A 16,422-nucleotide genomic window follows, 5' to 3' on the forward strand; every position below is an offset into this window, starting at 1 on the left:
TCCTAAAATCCTCTTGCTCCTCATCCTGCACTCAGCTACTTCTACTAACTTCTCAATCAATGCTCTTGCATGCACTTTTCCACGTATACTTAGCAGATTTATTCCCCTACAATTGCTGCATACATCCATAGCACCATTTCCTTTGAATAAAGGAACAGTAAGGGCTTTCATCCAAGCCTCAGGCACAACCTTCTGTTCCATGCTAAATTACATATCAAATGTAACCACTCCATCACACCTTCTCCTCGATAATTTAGCATTTCAGCCATAATCCCATCCATTCCAGATGCCTTTCCCACTTTCAGCCTCGTTATTGCTCTTTCTACCTCCCTTCTTGTTATTGGCTCTTGCATTTGCATCCTCTTCCTTCCATCTCCATACCCATTAATGCAACAACTGCTGCCTTCCCTTCTCCCACATTCATCAGTTCTACCAAATACTCCTTTCTTTCACTAACTCTTTTTGATTCAGCAACTTCCCTTCCTTACTTATATTCACCTCTTTTCTTTTTCACCTCCCAGGACAGTATCTTATTTTCCATGAACTTTTCTGACAACTTTCTTCCAAAATCTTTGTCTACTCTGTCTTTGCTTTATCAGCTTCTTAACATTCCACTTTCATATCTTATATCCTTTCTTTGCTGAACTTCCACAGGTACATTCCTTTCAAGCAATCTACCATATGCCTTTTTCTTGTCTTTCACAGCATTTCCAAACTCATTCATCCATATCTCATGACCTTACATATAACTATCAATTCTACAACCCGAAGAAGTTTAATCTTGAAATTTCAAAGTTTCTGTCAGAACTAGTTTTAATAATCACTACAATCATAACGATATACTGAATTTACATGACTTTACAATACACTGCATAAAAGTATTGGTCAACATACATATAACCCTGACTGATGAAATAACAAAATCCTGATGTTCTAATTCTTACCTACACATAGAACATTAAAATTCCACATTTCTAAATGAGGGAAAATATTGAAAAGTTGAGGATAACAGAATAAAAGGGCAGAAACAAGTGGAGGAGACTAAGTGGGAGGCCAGCACCAGATGACATCAAGTCTACTTGGCATCTAGTAAGGAGAGAAATTTCTAAAATCCTCAACTCCTCAAATTCTGTGGTCCCGCACATTCAAGATTACTGCTAATTTGAAGTGTGAGTTTCCAGTAAACAGTTCCAGTAAATGCGCATTAACTTTAACTGCTGTATACCACATATACTCATGTACTTTACAAACAAATAATCTTTAAAATTTCTATGAGTATACCAAAAATTCTGTTAAGTTACAAAACGTTTAGATCACAATCTATGGCCCATGTAATTAACCATTTTTAAGTAGTGTACCACTTTGAACTGTAAGATGAGGGAGTTTTAAATCATAGAGCCCCATCTCTTGAACATTCTCTATGATCATACACCTTTTATATTTTTGTATGCTGTTTTCATTAACCTCATACTCAGTCAATCTATTCAATTCATCCACCACTCTTATACTATAAAAATAATTCTAAAGTATTTACTATATCTATCAAATTCTAAAATGCATACATTGCTTATTCCCAATATTAACTAATTTTCTATTTTCAATCTAAACTACTTCAAGATTAAATATTTGCTAAGCAATAATCAAATACCATTTTGAAAAAGAGATGTCATGAATTACTACACAGAGTATCTAAGACCGAAGGAATTAAGTGGACTTCCAAGAAAAAAATGGGATTAACCCAGAAATAAGTTTGCAAATGTTTTCTTCAATTTTACCTACCCCTCCACTGCCTACATAAAAAAATTCAAGTAATTATGAGATTTAGGGACAAATTGAATCAGACAGGAACATTTCTAATTTCATTTTGTAATGATATACTGCACTTCAAATAAATGCAGACAGAGGGAACATGCCTTTGTTTTTTTCATTGTACAAAAGGAAATATGTTACTAAAATCAAATGGATAAAACTTTATCTAACCCCCAGCCCTTGTAGCTAACATATACCTAACTTTACAGTGCTATTGTTGCAATACACAAAACACTTGCCAACAGCCCTAAAATATGAAATATAGACAACAAGACAGGAACACAGCCCAACATCCATACAAGCAACCAAAACATGCAATCTACAGCAGCTCACTAAACTGTTGTTAGTGTATTTCTACTACAAATCTTGGCTATTAGAGGAAGTCAGTATTGCAAATTCTAATGATTTTTCTAAGTTATCTACTTTTATGCTAATTAACCTCAACTTTTCCTAGTTCTGCATTACCCTCCCTTTTTTCAATTACCTTTTATCACTGGATTGAAAATAATACTCCAAATCACATTCACTGGTCTCCGTTCACTTTACATATCTACTATCACTGCAAACAAAACTATGCTAATCAACCACATACATTTTCTGATCTCCATAGCAATCCCAACTACCACTTTTTTAACCACAGGACTGACAATGATGCTCTAAATAATGCTCCCTTGGTCTCATTATACTTTGAAAACAGTGCATTATTGCTATAAAATGAAATAGATATTCATAATCCTAAATATTTCTTAAACGATAAAATCAACCACATTTAGTCTGTAGAGATTGATAAATGTATTGTTTTCTGTTAACATATCACAAAAACTAAGGACAATATCACTTACTTCAGAATTTATATGCAACAAATCACTACTTCTGTGCTTCAGTAACCTAATACATCCATGTGGAAAACAAAAATTCTATAACACGTACTACTTATCATTTGGAGGAACATCCGTAATCAACTTACAAACTTAACAACAAAGTTGTGAGTTCTGCATCAGATATATTAAGTTCCTCTTTAGACTTTGTCCAAACTTCATGGTTCTGCTCCCCAAGATCAACAATGAATCTGCTTCGGGGTCGCCCTCTACGTTGATTTGCAAATGGATCTGGAATGTTGCGTAGGTCATATGCTGTACAGGTACGATCTTCTGATATTCTTCTGAACTTGAACCCTCTACCACGTCCCCTTTCACCATCTACTCTGTTCTTGCTCCCTCTAGGTCGCCCTCTACCACGCCTTGGAATGCATTCATAACTGTCATTTACACCATCATCAGTTTCCAAAGGGTATTCAGAACCATCATAGGACTCTGTAACAGACTCCTCCTCTGCCATTTCTGAGTCATCAAGAGTTTCAAGCTCTGGCTCATTTTTAACATTACTGTCAGATGTTTCACTTCTCTCACTTTGTTTATCTGGGGAGGCATCAGAGGAGTCCTCCATGGCAGGGGGCATCTCCCCTTCTGTATCCGGATCAAAGTCATAGACCGAATCACTTTTCCCAGTTGTATTCTCACTAATATGTCCATTGAGTTCACCACCAGGGCTTTGTATCACAGCTTCTGGGCCCATATTTGTAGCCCGAGCCCCAGCCTCACAGCCACCATCACTTTGGTCAACCTGGGCTTGGTTGGGTTCAGTCGTGACTTTCAACTCCATGTTATCGCCAATAGGAATGGGATCAATACGGTGTCTTTTTTCATCATCACTATGTTCACCCTGATCAGTCATGGGTATCGCAACTTGTTCTCTGTAACACACTTCCATTAAGTGAGGAGAAAAATACTAAAAGATGCCATTGATCGGCCGTCCGGCGTCTGTCAGCTGAATGTTTGTTTACAAAATGGCTTTGTCTTCGGTGCTTCTCGCAGCCAATCAGAATTGAGGTAACTCTCTGCTGGCCAATCACCGTGCGGGAAAGCATCGATGGGCCCGAGGAAGGAAAGAAGACGGGGGGACTGGACACTCGGTCACATTTGCTTCATGATTCGCGAGTTTGGCTAACTTCTCGCACATTTTTATGAACTCAAGCGACACGAAGGAACTTTCAAATTAACTCTGAAGTACTTTTTTTTACTGCATAGCTACCGCTTTTCCATTATTGCCACTAAATTTGCCCACCATAAATGTGCAAGCACAGTAAAAATTGAGTGATAGTGTGTTGGCAATGGTGGCCAGGCAGGCAGGCACGGCTCTCAGGCACAACCAACCTCCTCCTCCTCCCTCTCCTTGCCACCTTTCCTCCATGGCCTCGTGGCCTTGCAGTTAAAAAAAATTCTGGGAACATTGGTTTTTACGATATCTTGGGGTCCGCTGATTAAAAAAAACACTCACTTTTGCACTCACTTCAATATTTCATCACCGCAGTGTAATCAAAGGAGCGGTCTGAATATTCAGTATCAAATACTTCATCGATAAAAACTAAATTGCATCTTTTGTTCTATTTTTTTCTTTTTTCTTTTTTTGGGGGGTTATCAAACACGTTCTTATCATTTTGAGCTTTATTATCTGTACAGTACACTTTCATGCGTGATTTACAATATAAAGCATTTTTTTACAATATTATTATATAAGTGACTCCATACAAAAAGTGTACATAAGCAAACTTTCCAACATCCAAGACCTTGACTCATCAAAAAAAATCTTTCTTTATGCTGAATCCACTTAACTTTACACAATTAACACAATGCTATAAAATAAATATAATCTATATCCTTAGTAATCACAGAAAAATATAGTGGAAATTATAAAACCTCATGTGTTCCAGGAGAGGATCTGATAAAGAACTTTCTATAGGAAAACTGGTGTGAAGAATACAGATTTCTTTTGAAGCTGTTTTTCACCAAATGCACTTAATGTTTAGGCTACATATATGTACTTACGACAATAAATAAGATCATTACATGGCACCTCAGTACAGCTGACCCTTAAGTATAGGGAGATGGTTGTCAACTTCGAGGAAAATCTGCTGAAATGAGTCCTAAAGGCCAATCAATGTCTACAATTTCAGGCTGTGAAGAAACAAAATATATCAAAGATAGTCATTAAGAAAAGTAATTTCTTGAGTTGTCAGCTGTATGACATCCATTATATATATTCACTTTTAAATCTTTAAAATCTTGAAGTTGGCACAAAAGCAAGTCTTGAGGACTGCAATTTGTCCAAATTTACAGTGAATAGAGCAAAAAGGCTTACAAAGGTGAACTTTCTCGTCACTTGAAATATACTTTAAATCCTTCCCATTCCTTAATTGTATTACAAATGAATTATCAATAATCTGGCAATAAGAATTTACATATGTCCCTCCTTTCCTTCCTTCTGCATGGAAATATCAATCTATTTGAATACAAATTTGGCCAAAGGAAGGATAATCCCAGAATTTCTCAAAACAACATGGAAGACAAATGGGCAAACTTTACAGTATCAATGTGCTTAATGATAATCTTTATTGTCTGGTAACTTTACTGTAAAAGAAAGATGGAACTTTTAAGCATCATACCGTTAACTTGGTTAGAATTTCTAGGCTTCTTATGTGAAGTAGGATATATTCCAACTCCATGTAAAAAAAACAAGAGGAATAACTGGGGATACATTTCTAGCTTCATTATCAAAAAATTCTTGAATCCTTCACATGGGGAGTGCTATATATATATATATATATATATATATATATATATATATATATATATATATATATATATATATCTCACAACATCAATCTTCATCTATCTACTGGCCATAGATACACTTTAGAAAGCCTTTTATGCTGCAATACTGGATATCAATGCTAGGAGAATTCATTATTATGTTCAAGGTACAGAAAACTGGGTTCTCTAAATCACAATGTTTAACAGTCTCTACAAACAGTTCATTCAAATTCTATGTATTCATAAAAGGAGTTGGTCAGTTTAACAAACCACACTTGCTTCCTTAGTTCTACTTTCTCTCTTTTGTATTCTTCTGAGACAAACATCTTTCTTTTCATACACCCTACTTTTTCCATATGCAAGTATTTGGGACACAGGAATCAATTAATTTACCTCACACCCAAACCCTACTAATAGTAGTAGTAGCAAATGTTTCAAGAACCAATGAAGAGTCTTTTACACGTTTTAAGATGGCCAATAGCTATATTGTTTAAGGAAGGTTTTATATAAGCCATCTTGCAGTGAACACATTAAACACTTATATCATCTCTTTGAGTGTGACAGTCCACCAAATTCACCACAGATATGAAAGAATGACTGCAATGAATCTCTACATATTAGACATCACCAACACAAAGAAATTGTACCTCCAAATTACATTCATTTTCCTTTTACCTTGTTAAACAATGTAACTTTTCCATATGATGCCTGTCCTCTATCACTACACATAACTTCTTTGTATGTGATAAAGTTAGGTGTTAATGACCCAGCTGCATCATGTTATTTCAGTTTGTTGGAAACATAAAGACTATAAACAAAAGGAACTACAATACTTCAATGTGCACAAACTCCAGCACACAGAGAAAACTAAATGAATAATTGGTGATCACTCCACAGCACTGATAATGAATTGCAGGAATGCAATCAGATGATTTTTCATTTTTTTACATTTATACAATATATGATATATATCTGTCAAATAGGTACCCTAAACCAATATAGGTCTTTCAAGCTTCATTTTGAGAAACTTACACTATACATGTGCCTTTATATTCAAGTAAAGCTGTTGTGTCCAAATCCAAAATTTCTAACAAGAATAAACACAAATGAATTTTCATTGTAGGAATTCAAAGACCAGCTCCTCATGAGGTTTCTCAAAATGTAGAAATACATTCATGACAGTTACAATGCAGACAGTGAGCTACAGACAAATGCCAATATGGCTACAATGGTTCAATCTAAATTGCTTGAGGTTGTTCAGGAATCAGAGATGTGAAAAAAGTTGTAAGGAATGTCCATGAGAGAGCCAATATAGAAGGTCGCACAGGTATTTCCTCCACTACCCTGTCTGTACCCTCATTATTTACAGCTTCATTGTTGGCAGCATTTTCTTGATTGAAACCAGCTACTGGTGGTTCTTCCTGATTTCTCAGCCCTTCTGGAATCTCATTATTATTGTTATTGTTGTTAATATTATTATTTCTGTCATCCTGGATATCATTGATATCATTCTCATTAGCTGGTCTTGGTTGCTCTATTCTTCGGGCAGGTCTAAACCAGCCAGCTTGGTACCTAGGGATATGAAATACTAGATTAGATAGATATTCAGAACAGACTTTACCATGTAAAGCTGTAATATGTCAATGCTGCAGATCTGTAGCAATAAGTTCCTGAAATACTGCAAAGTAAAGATGAGTAATTTCACTTCTGCAGATTTGCAGAATCATTTCCCTGACACCTTCACCTGAAATAAATATTATCTTTAACAATCTTTTGACTACGTGTCACTCTTCCACTCTTGTGACTTCCATCACATTACCATACACCTCCACTAAACTGTGACTTCAGCCATATTACCATATATCTTCACAAAACTATCACTTTCTGTATGTCCTAATATGACATGTCACCTACAAAGGTGTTAACCCACCTGCCTTTATCAATATCTCTTTACAACACATATCTTTCTAAATCTCCATTTCTTAATCTGCCTATTATCTTACTTTCAACTATAGTTTGGTTATGAATTTTGCTGCTCTTGTTGTCTACCTATCTGAACCTATGAAAACATAGGTTGCACAGATATATGTTAGAGCTAGAACAAGCTATCCATCATGCAAGCTTTTTCTACACACTATGCTCAAATTGTTTTCATTCAATGGAGTTCTTGATGCAATTCCAGTTCTTCATCTCAACATAAATAAACTCCGACATTAATTATGGTGTATGTGTGAGAACAGTAACTTGGAAATAACAGGTTTAAGAAAAAATTATTACTGGATGGTATGATAAAGATCAGATTGGACCTGAAAATGGAGGTTATGCAAGTGAGAGTAACTCTGTGTGAAAGGTATCTGGGAGAAATGCACTCATGTGTAAATAAACTACCATCAGCTTAATAAAGATTAAAATGACATCAATAACGATTATGTTCATGATAACTAATAAATGTACCATTAGACAATCAGCAAAAGATGTTTGCTTAAAATACACAATTAAGAGAGGTTAACATAATTGCCCTAAAGGGAGGCCTTAATGCAAAGATTTGGAAATTACTGGGATTGACTGTAGTGGGAGTTATATCATGGGTAAGTAATGTACTATACTTCCTCTAAATGCATTGAATAACCTACTTTTAGCAATTTTTTTTTTTCATTACAAAGAAGAATTGAGGTATGAAAAAATATCCAGACATGCCTGATTTAATGCTAATTGCTCCAGTATGGCACTTCTGAATTACAAAACAAAGGACAGAAGCATAATACAAAGAAGGAAGAAGGATCCTATAATTAAGAGGCTTTAATGAAGGACGGTTAGATCACCAAGCGGTATGTAGTCTTTGAAGATCCCAACACAGTACAGCAATGAAGAAGTGAACATAAACTAAGGTATAATCAATATCTAATTGTAAAAGAAATTCTGAAAAAAGTATACAGATATATTGCATACAAGGCAAGGTAACTTTGTAAATGGGAGAGAATGAAATGATTAGTATTGTAGATAGAACCAAGTTGTGAAAAAATAAAAGACTATAAATGAGGAAACAAATAAACTGGGAAATGGAATTGCAAAATGCAATTAAACATGAAAAAATACATATCAAGTACAGGACTGTTACAAGAGGCAAGAATCAGTTTGGTAACTGATGGGCAAATAAAAGGTACACATAATTCAAAAAAGAAAATATGAAAAAAAACAGCAAAAAAGCCATGTTATTTTTTTGGAAATATATAAAAATATGCATAATATATGTGGATTAGGTGTTTGCTTTGAAGAATGTATGCAAGAAATACTTAGAAAAGCAAATGGATTTGTATGTAGCATTTATGGATCTGGAGAAGGCCTATGATACAGTTGATAGAGATGCTCTGTGGAAGGTATTAAAAATAAAAGGTACACATATATCAGCAAAGAAAATATGAGAAAAAACAGCAAAAAAGCCATGTTATTTTTTTGGAAATATATAAAAATATGTATACTATATGTGGATTAGGTGTTTGCTTTGAAGAATGTATGTGAGAAATACTTAGAAAAGCAAATGGATTTGTATGTGTAGCATTTATGGATCTGGAGAAGGCACATGATAGAGTTGACAGATATTCTCTGTGGAAGGTATTAAGAATATATGGTGTGGGAGGCAAGTTGTTAGAAGCAGTGAAAAGTTTTTATCGAGGATGTAAGGCATGTGTATGAGTAGGAAGAAAGGAAAGTGATTGGTTCTCAGTGAATGTCGTTTTGTGGTAAAGGTGCGTGATGTCTTCATGGTTGTTTAATTTGTTTGTGGATGGGGTTGTTAGGGAGGTAAATGCAAGAGTTTTAGAGAGAGGGGCAAGTATGCAGTCTGTTGTGGATGAGAGGGCTTGCGAAGTGAGTCAGTTGTTGTTTGGTGATGATACAGTGCTGGTGGTTGATTCGGGTGAGAAACTGCAGAAGCTGGTGACTGAGTTTGGTAAAGTGTGTCAAAGAAGAGAGCTGAGAGTAAATGTGAATAAGGGCAAGGTTATTAGGTACAGTAGGGTTGAGGGACAAGTCAACTGGGAGGTAAGTTTGAATGGAGAAAAACTGGAGGAAGTCAAGTGTTTTAGATATCTGGGAGTGGATTTGGCAGTGGATGGAACCATGGAAGTGGAAGTGAGTCACAGGGTGGGGAATGGTCGAAAGTTCTGGGAGCGTTGAAGAATGTGTGGAAAGTGAGAATGTTATCTTGGAAATCAAAAATGGGTATGTTTGAAGGAATAGTGGTTCCAACAATGTTATATGGTTGCGAGGCTTGGGCTATAGATAAAGTAGATAGAGTAGTGTGGAGGACAGTGGATGTGTTGGAAATGAGATTTTTGAGGACAATATGTGGTGTGAGGTGGTTTGATCAAGTAAGTAATGAAAGGGTAAGAGAGATGTGTGGTAATAAAAAGAGTGTGGTTGAGAGAGCAGAAGAGGGTGTTTTGAAATGGTTTGGTCACATGGAGAGAATGAGTGAGGAAAGATTGACAAAGAGGATATATGTGTCAGAGGTGGAGGGAACGAGACCAAATTGGAGGTGGAAAGACAGAGTGAAAAAGATTTTGAGCGATCAGGGCCTGAACATGGAGGAGGGTGAAAGGCATGCAAGGAATAGAGTGAACTGGAACAATTCTGTCAATTGCTGTCAATGGATTGAACTAGGGCATGTGAAGCGTCTGGGGTAAACCATGGAAAGTTTTGTGGGTCCTGGATGTGGAAAGGGAGCTGTGGTTTCGGGCATAATACATGACAGCTAGAGATTGAGTGTGAACGAATGTGGCCTTTGTTGTCTTTTCCTGGTGCTACCTAACGCACATGCGGGGGAGGGGGTTGTCATTTCATGTGTGGCGCGGTGGAAACGGGAATGAGTGAAGGCAGCAAGTATGAATTACATACATGTGTATGTGTATGTCTGTGTATGTATATATATGTATACGTTGAGAAGAGGTAGTAAAAGCTCTACGGAAGATGAAAGCCGGCAAGGCAGCAGGTTTGGATGGTATTGCAGTGGAATTTATTAAAAAAGGGGGTGACTGTATTGTTGACTGGTTGGTAAGGTTATTTAATGTATGTATGACTCATGGTGAGGTGCCTGAGGATTGGCGGAATGCTTGCATAATGCCATTGAACAAAGGCAAAGGGGATAAGAGTGAGTGCTCAAATTACAGAGGTATAAGTTTGTTGAGTATTCCTGGGAAATTATATGGGAGGGTATTGATTGAGAGGGTGAAGGCATGTACAGAGCATCAGATTGGGGAAGAGCAGTGTGGTTTCAGAAGTGGTAGAGGATGTGTGGATCAGGTGTTTGCTTTGAAGAATGTATGTGAGAAATACTTAGAAAAACAAATAGATTTGTATGTAGCATTTATGGATCTGGAGAAGGCATATGATAGAGTTGATAGAGATGCTCTGTGGAAGGTATTAAGAATATATGGTGTGGGAGGCAAGTTGTTAGAAGCAGTGAAAAGTTTTTATCGAGGATGTAAGGCATGTGTACGTGTAGGAAGAGAGGAAAGTGATTGGTTCTCAGTGAATGTAGGTTTGCAGCAGGGGTGTGTGATGTCTCTATGGTTGTTTAATTTGTTTATGGATGGGGTTGTTAGGGAGGTGAATTTAAGAGTTTGGAAAGAGGGGCAAGTATGAAGTCTGTTGTGGATGAGAGAGCTTGGGAAGTGAGTCAGTTGTTGTTCGCTGATGATACAGCGCTGGTGGCTGATTCATGTAAGAAACTGCGGAAGCTGGTGACTGAGTTTGGTAAAGTGTGTGAAAGAATAAGTTGAGAGTAAATGTGAATAAGAGCAAGGTTATTTGGTACAGTAGGGTTGAGGGTCAAGTCAATTGGGAGGTAAGTTTGAATGGAGAAAAACTGGAGGAAGTAAAGTGTTTTAGATATCTGGGAGTGGATCTGGCAGCAGATGGAACCATGGAAGCGGAAGTGAATCATAGGGTGGGGGAGGGAGCGAAAATTCTGGGAGCCTTGAAGAATGTTTGGAGGTCGAGAACATTATCTTGGAAAGCAAAAATGAGTATGTTTGAAGGAATAGTTGTTCCAGCAATGTTGTATGGTTGCGAGGCGTGGGCTATGGATAGAGTTGTGCGCAGGAGGGTGGATGTGCTGGAAATGAGATGTTTGAGGACAATATGTGGTGTGAGGTGGTTTGATCGAGTAAGTAATGTAAGGGTAAGAGAGATGTGTGGAAATAAAAAGAGTGGTGTGGTTGAGAGAGCAGAAGAGGGTGTTTTGAAATGGTTTGGTCACATGGAGAGAATGAGTGAGGAATGATTGACCAAGAGGATGTATGTGTCAGAGGTGGAGGGAACGAAGAAAAGTGGGAGACCAAATTGGAGGTGGAAAGATGGAGTGAAAAAGATTTTGAGTGATTGGGGCCTGAACATGCAGGAGGGTGAAAGGCGTGCAAGGAATAGAGTGAATTGGAACGATGTGGTATACAGGGGTCGATGTGCTGTCAATGGATTGAACCAGGGCATGTGAAGCGTCTGGGGTAAACCATGGGAAGTTCTGTGGGGCCTGGATGTGGAAAGGGAGCTGTGGTTTCGGTGCATTATTACATGACAGCTAGAGACTGAGTGTGAACGAATGGGGCCTTTGGTGTCTTTTCCTAGTGCTACCTCGCACATATGAGGGGGGAGGGGGTTGTTATTCCATGTGTGGCGAGGTGGCGATGGGAACAAATAAAGGCAGACAGTATGAATTATGTACATGTGTATATATGTATATGTCTGTGTGTGTATATATGTGTGTACATTGAGATGTATAGGTATGTATATTTGCGTGTGTGGACGTGTATGTATATACATGAGTATGAGGGCGGGTTGCGCCATTCTTTCGTCTGTTTCCTTACGCTACCTCGCTAACGCGGAAGACAGCGACAAAGCAAAATAAATATAAAGTAAATATGAAATGTATAGGTATGTATAAGTGCGTGTGTGGATGTGTATGTATATACATGTGTATGTGGGTGGGTTGGGCCATTCTTTCGTCTGTTTCCTTGCGCTACCTCGCTAACGCGGGAGACAGCAAAAAAGTATAATAAATAAATAAAAATATATATGTATAATATGCCTAGGAAGTGATGTCACTTTTGTCACTAGGATTTGTTCAAACAGCAGTATCTGGCACTAAAGATCAACATATCAACAAACTCAACCCAAATAACACTTACTTCTAAATGACAATGATGGATATGGCTTACATTCTTTTTGTATTACTTCTACAACAATATGAAAGGTGTTTGTTGCTCCAAAATGATCATTAACTGAATAAGCATACACAGAATTTAGCAATCTATCTAAGCTTTAGCTTTCTTCCTAAATGATGAATAAGCATTAAATAGAAATCTTTAATGTTTTATATTTTATTCTTTGGTGTTAACAAAATACAATACTTTCAGAGTATCATAAATGGCCATTAATTTCCTTTAAAATACTTGGAAAAAACAGTAAAAATAAACATATATCTAAGACCATAGTGTATCATAAGCTCATATCTTGTGTTTTATGAACTAGTGACTTCATAATGATTAAAACTGATCTAGCATTAACCAACTAATAGTAAATGAATACACTTTAGAGTCTGAATGTCATACAATAGATTTTTTAAATCTAAACAAACCAAACTGAACAGACACTAGTATTTAGAGTATGATCCCCTATTGTCTATCACTTTCTCTAACCTTTAAGCCACTGATTCTAGGAGTTTTCACATACAACTGCAATCCCTACTTTCCCCATACATTTTCCTAAACCTGCAATAGCATGGGATGCTGCACTGTCTTTACTTCTGTCAGTCTACATCCCACTTCTATGTCAAATATTCTCACCAGGATTCAAGTCTGGTATTTTTGCTAGCTACTGAATGCCAAGGATGTGGGGATTTTGCTGGAACCATCATCTTCTAAATGCAGGCATTGTGCAGAGGGTTACTGTCCATAAATATGTAAACTGGTAGTTGTTAAGGTGTCAACAGTGGCTGAACAGGAGTATCATAACTTCTTCATGAAGTTCAGTGTACTGGGCACTGCTTAAGCATTCTTCGAAGTCTACTAGTTCTAAAGGTTCAATTGCAGCCATCCAATCCCAGTCCCTCCTGTAATTCTGCTGCTACGTCTGGAAGGCCAGACCTTTTGGTTTTCATACCTAAAGAGAAAGAAAGGAAAGTAGTAAGCTGATGAGATTAATCAAACTCAAGAAAAATTATCTTTAAGTAATGATAATCTGGGAAAAATTATCTCAAAAAAAAAAACTACTCTCAAATATTCAAATATAATATCACAAACATCAGAATATGGATATGATGCATATTTTTATTGGTTATCACTTTTGGCCATTATGCAAATAAAACACAATATAGCTGGTTAAAATCATTAGCCATAAAACAACAAAATATTTCAACTTAAGCCTACTTTAACTCATTAGACTCTGAGACATGAAAAACAATCAAATAGGAGCTTAACTTTTCCATACACAAATAGAGGAATAAATAGCTACCTGGTAATATCTGGATGCCAGCAATGAATCCTCCCGAGCTCATCAGATGTAAAGTTTTTCATCGCAAAATACGACAGAATTCCAAGACGATTGTTACATGGCATAATACTGCAGAAAGATTGTTAGTCAATCATCTTTGGGCAGCAGAATCAATAATGGCTTAGTAGCTGGAGTTCTAGTCAATAATGGCTTGGTAGCTGGAGCTCTATGATGTACAACAGCCTTATGCAGTTATGTTCGAGGAACCAGTCACAGACAAATGTCCACATCAAGGTTGGGCCTTAATTGAAATACAGAGAGGTTAATGAAAGGGAAAAGCAGAGACATGGAAAGGTATTCATAAATTTTAAAGGAAGTGAAAAACCTGTCTTTTAAAATGTGCCACATCATTGGAAAAGAGGTGAAAGGGAATAGAGTTCCAAAGCTTTGAAGTGTAGGAAAAGAAACAGTCACTAAACCAATCCATTCTTGAGTTGCCAACAGGTACACAGTACAGCAGCTTACTGAGTATTCCTGGTGCACCAAGTGGTGGGGGCACACAAGCAGCCAGCTCTCAGGAGCAAAAAACCAAAGCAATCCTTTTACAAGAGGGAAAATGAACCAATATCATGGCACAGGGCAAGTGGGTCAAGTTTTGAAGTTGGCCTGGAAGAGTAAGGATGTAGAGCTAGAACCATCCCAGATTTGAAAGCAGTATCCCGTTCAAGGACAGATCAATCCTTCGTATAAAGAAGAAAAGAAATTTTGACAGCTAAACAGGAATCCCAGTTTCTCTGAGACAGACTTAGCTACTTCTGTAAAGTTGAGTTTCCACGACAGAGTGGATTACAGTAATACCAAATGTGTTCATTGAGTCAAGAAGTGGAATTTCAGACCATCAAAGATGAGAGAAAAGCTGAGAGGAGTTTTCGATTGAGAGATGGGTAGCAACTGTTTCCAGAAGAAACTAGACTTAACCACATTTTGTGTACCCTACCTACTGAGGTATCCTGTCCAAGTCCTAATTCATTGAGGAAGTTGGCAGAGAAGAGATGCAGGTCAAGTGAGAGGAGGAGGAGCAGAATTGATGGATGTGGAGGAATGCAGTGCTGATTCATCTGCATATGAGTATATTAGGTTATCTGTGAAGGGAAATCATTCATAAAAAGGAGTAAAAGCGTACAGTAAAGGGCAGAACTTTCAGTGACACCACAGTCGATGGAGAAAAGGGGAGAGGGTGATCCATCCACAACCACAGTAACAGACTGGCCAGAGAAGAAACTAGACATGAGGAAGTAAAGAGAGGGAGGGAAGCAAAAATAAAGGGGCTTAGAGATGAGGCCCCGATGCCACATCTTGTCAAAAGCTTTGGATATGTCAAGGGCAACTACACATGATTACCCAAAATCCTTCTGAGATGATGACCAGATTCTTAAAGATGGGAAGTACTAAAAACTTCTTTAAAAACTTCTGGCTTTTAAACAGAAATGGAACAGATGAGCCAGTACAGGTGTAAATTCAAAAGGCACACTCTTTTAGTACAAAGGGATGGATGCAATCAGGACTATATGCCTAGCTTGTGTCCAAAGAGAGAAATGTTTTTGGGACAGTTCAAAAAGAGATTACAGGAGGAGTCACAGGATTAGTAAGAGGAGCTTCAGAGGGTAAAGGAAAGTTAGAGTCATCCAATATAGAGTTAGAGGAGAAATGGGAACCAAAGGGAATTGCTCTGTCTATAGGAGAGACAGCTATAATACCATCAGAACAGAAAAAAAGAAAGAAAGGTAGAGCAACAGAAGTTGTTTGCAATGCCCTTTGCCAAAGACCAAAAAGAACCATCACTGGATAAAGTGGAGAAGTTATCACATGTCCATTGAATAAAGGAATGGTTCTCATGGATAATGTACTTGCAATGATTACAAGCTATGATGAATGCTGAATGGGAGTCAGAGGATGGAGAGTTTTTCCAAGCCCAATATGCCTGATCCCTTGACTGAATGATCTCACAACAGGAACAGTTAAACTATGGACTGGAAGAAGAGGTCTTCTTGGAGCAAGAGGAAATAAATGTCTGCATTCCCACAACAATCTCTGCTATATTTCTGGCAGAGACAGAAACATCACCACACAAACCAGTAGTTTGCCCATTGAAAGTCAGACAAGGATTATCATAAGTTATACCTGTCAGCTTTGTTGAGGAGCCAATACTTATGTTTCAAAGGGGATGCCGGAGGGAAATACATTCATGCGAGTGTGTTCAGATGAACTGGGGCAAGATTATGTAGTTGCAGTGCAAAGGATTTGTGATTAAAAAAGATCCAGAATATTGGAAGAATGGTCATAGCAATCAGGAATATAAGTGAGGTGAGAGATTTCCTTTACATCACTGAGAATGGAAAATGTAAGGGCTTCTATCGTGAATGTTGAAATCCTCTAAGTAAAATACCTTGGCCTGCGGGTGAGGGGATGCCACAGT

General features: G+C 37.5%; 2 protein-coding genes across 5 annotated transcripts in view; both read right to left on the minus strand.

The window, feature by feature from the left end:
* LOC139754665 (uncharacterized) overlaps window positions 1-4,005 on the minus strand; it is a 154,040-nt gene extending 150,035 nt beyond the window's left edge. The window contains exon 1 of the mRNA XM_071672211.1: window positions 2,777-4,005. Coding sequence (XP_071528312.1) covers window positions 2,777-3,579 — 803 coding nt within the window. The 5' untranslated portion in view covers window positions 3,580-4,005. The remainder of the gene's footprint in view (window positions 1-2,776) is intronic.
* Window positions 4,006-4,295: 290 nt separating this feature from the next.
* The window catches only part of Herp (Homocysteine-induced endoplasmic reticulum protein), a 188,355-nt gene continuing 176,228 nt past the window's right edge, over window positions 4,296-16,422 (minus strand). For all 4 annotated transcript variants that reach the window (XM_071672215.1, XM_071672214.1, XM_071672213.1 and 1 more), the window contains one exon: window positions 4,296-7,031. In XM_071672215.1, the coding sequence (XP_071528316.1) occupies window positions 6,698-7,031 (334 nt within the window). In that variant the 3' untranslated portion in view covers window positions 4,296-6,697. The remainder of the gene's footprint in view (window positions 7,032-16,422) is intronic.

Source organism: Panulirus ornatus, chromosome 17 (assembly GCF_036320965.1).
Source record: "Panulirus ornatus isolate Po-2019 chromosome 17, ASM3632096v1, whole genome shotgun sequence".
In the NCBI taxonomy this organism is placed as follows: domain Eukaryota; kingdom Metazoa; phylum Arthropoda; class Malacostraca; order Decapoda; family Palinuridae; genus Panulirus; species Panulirus ornatus.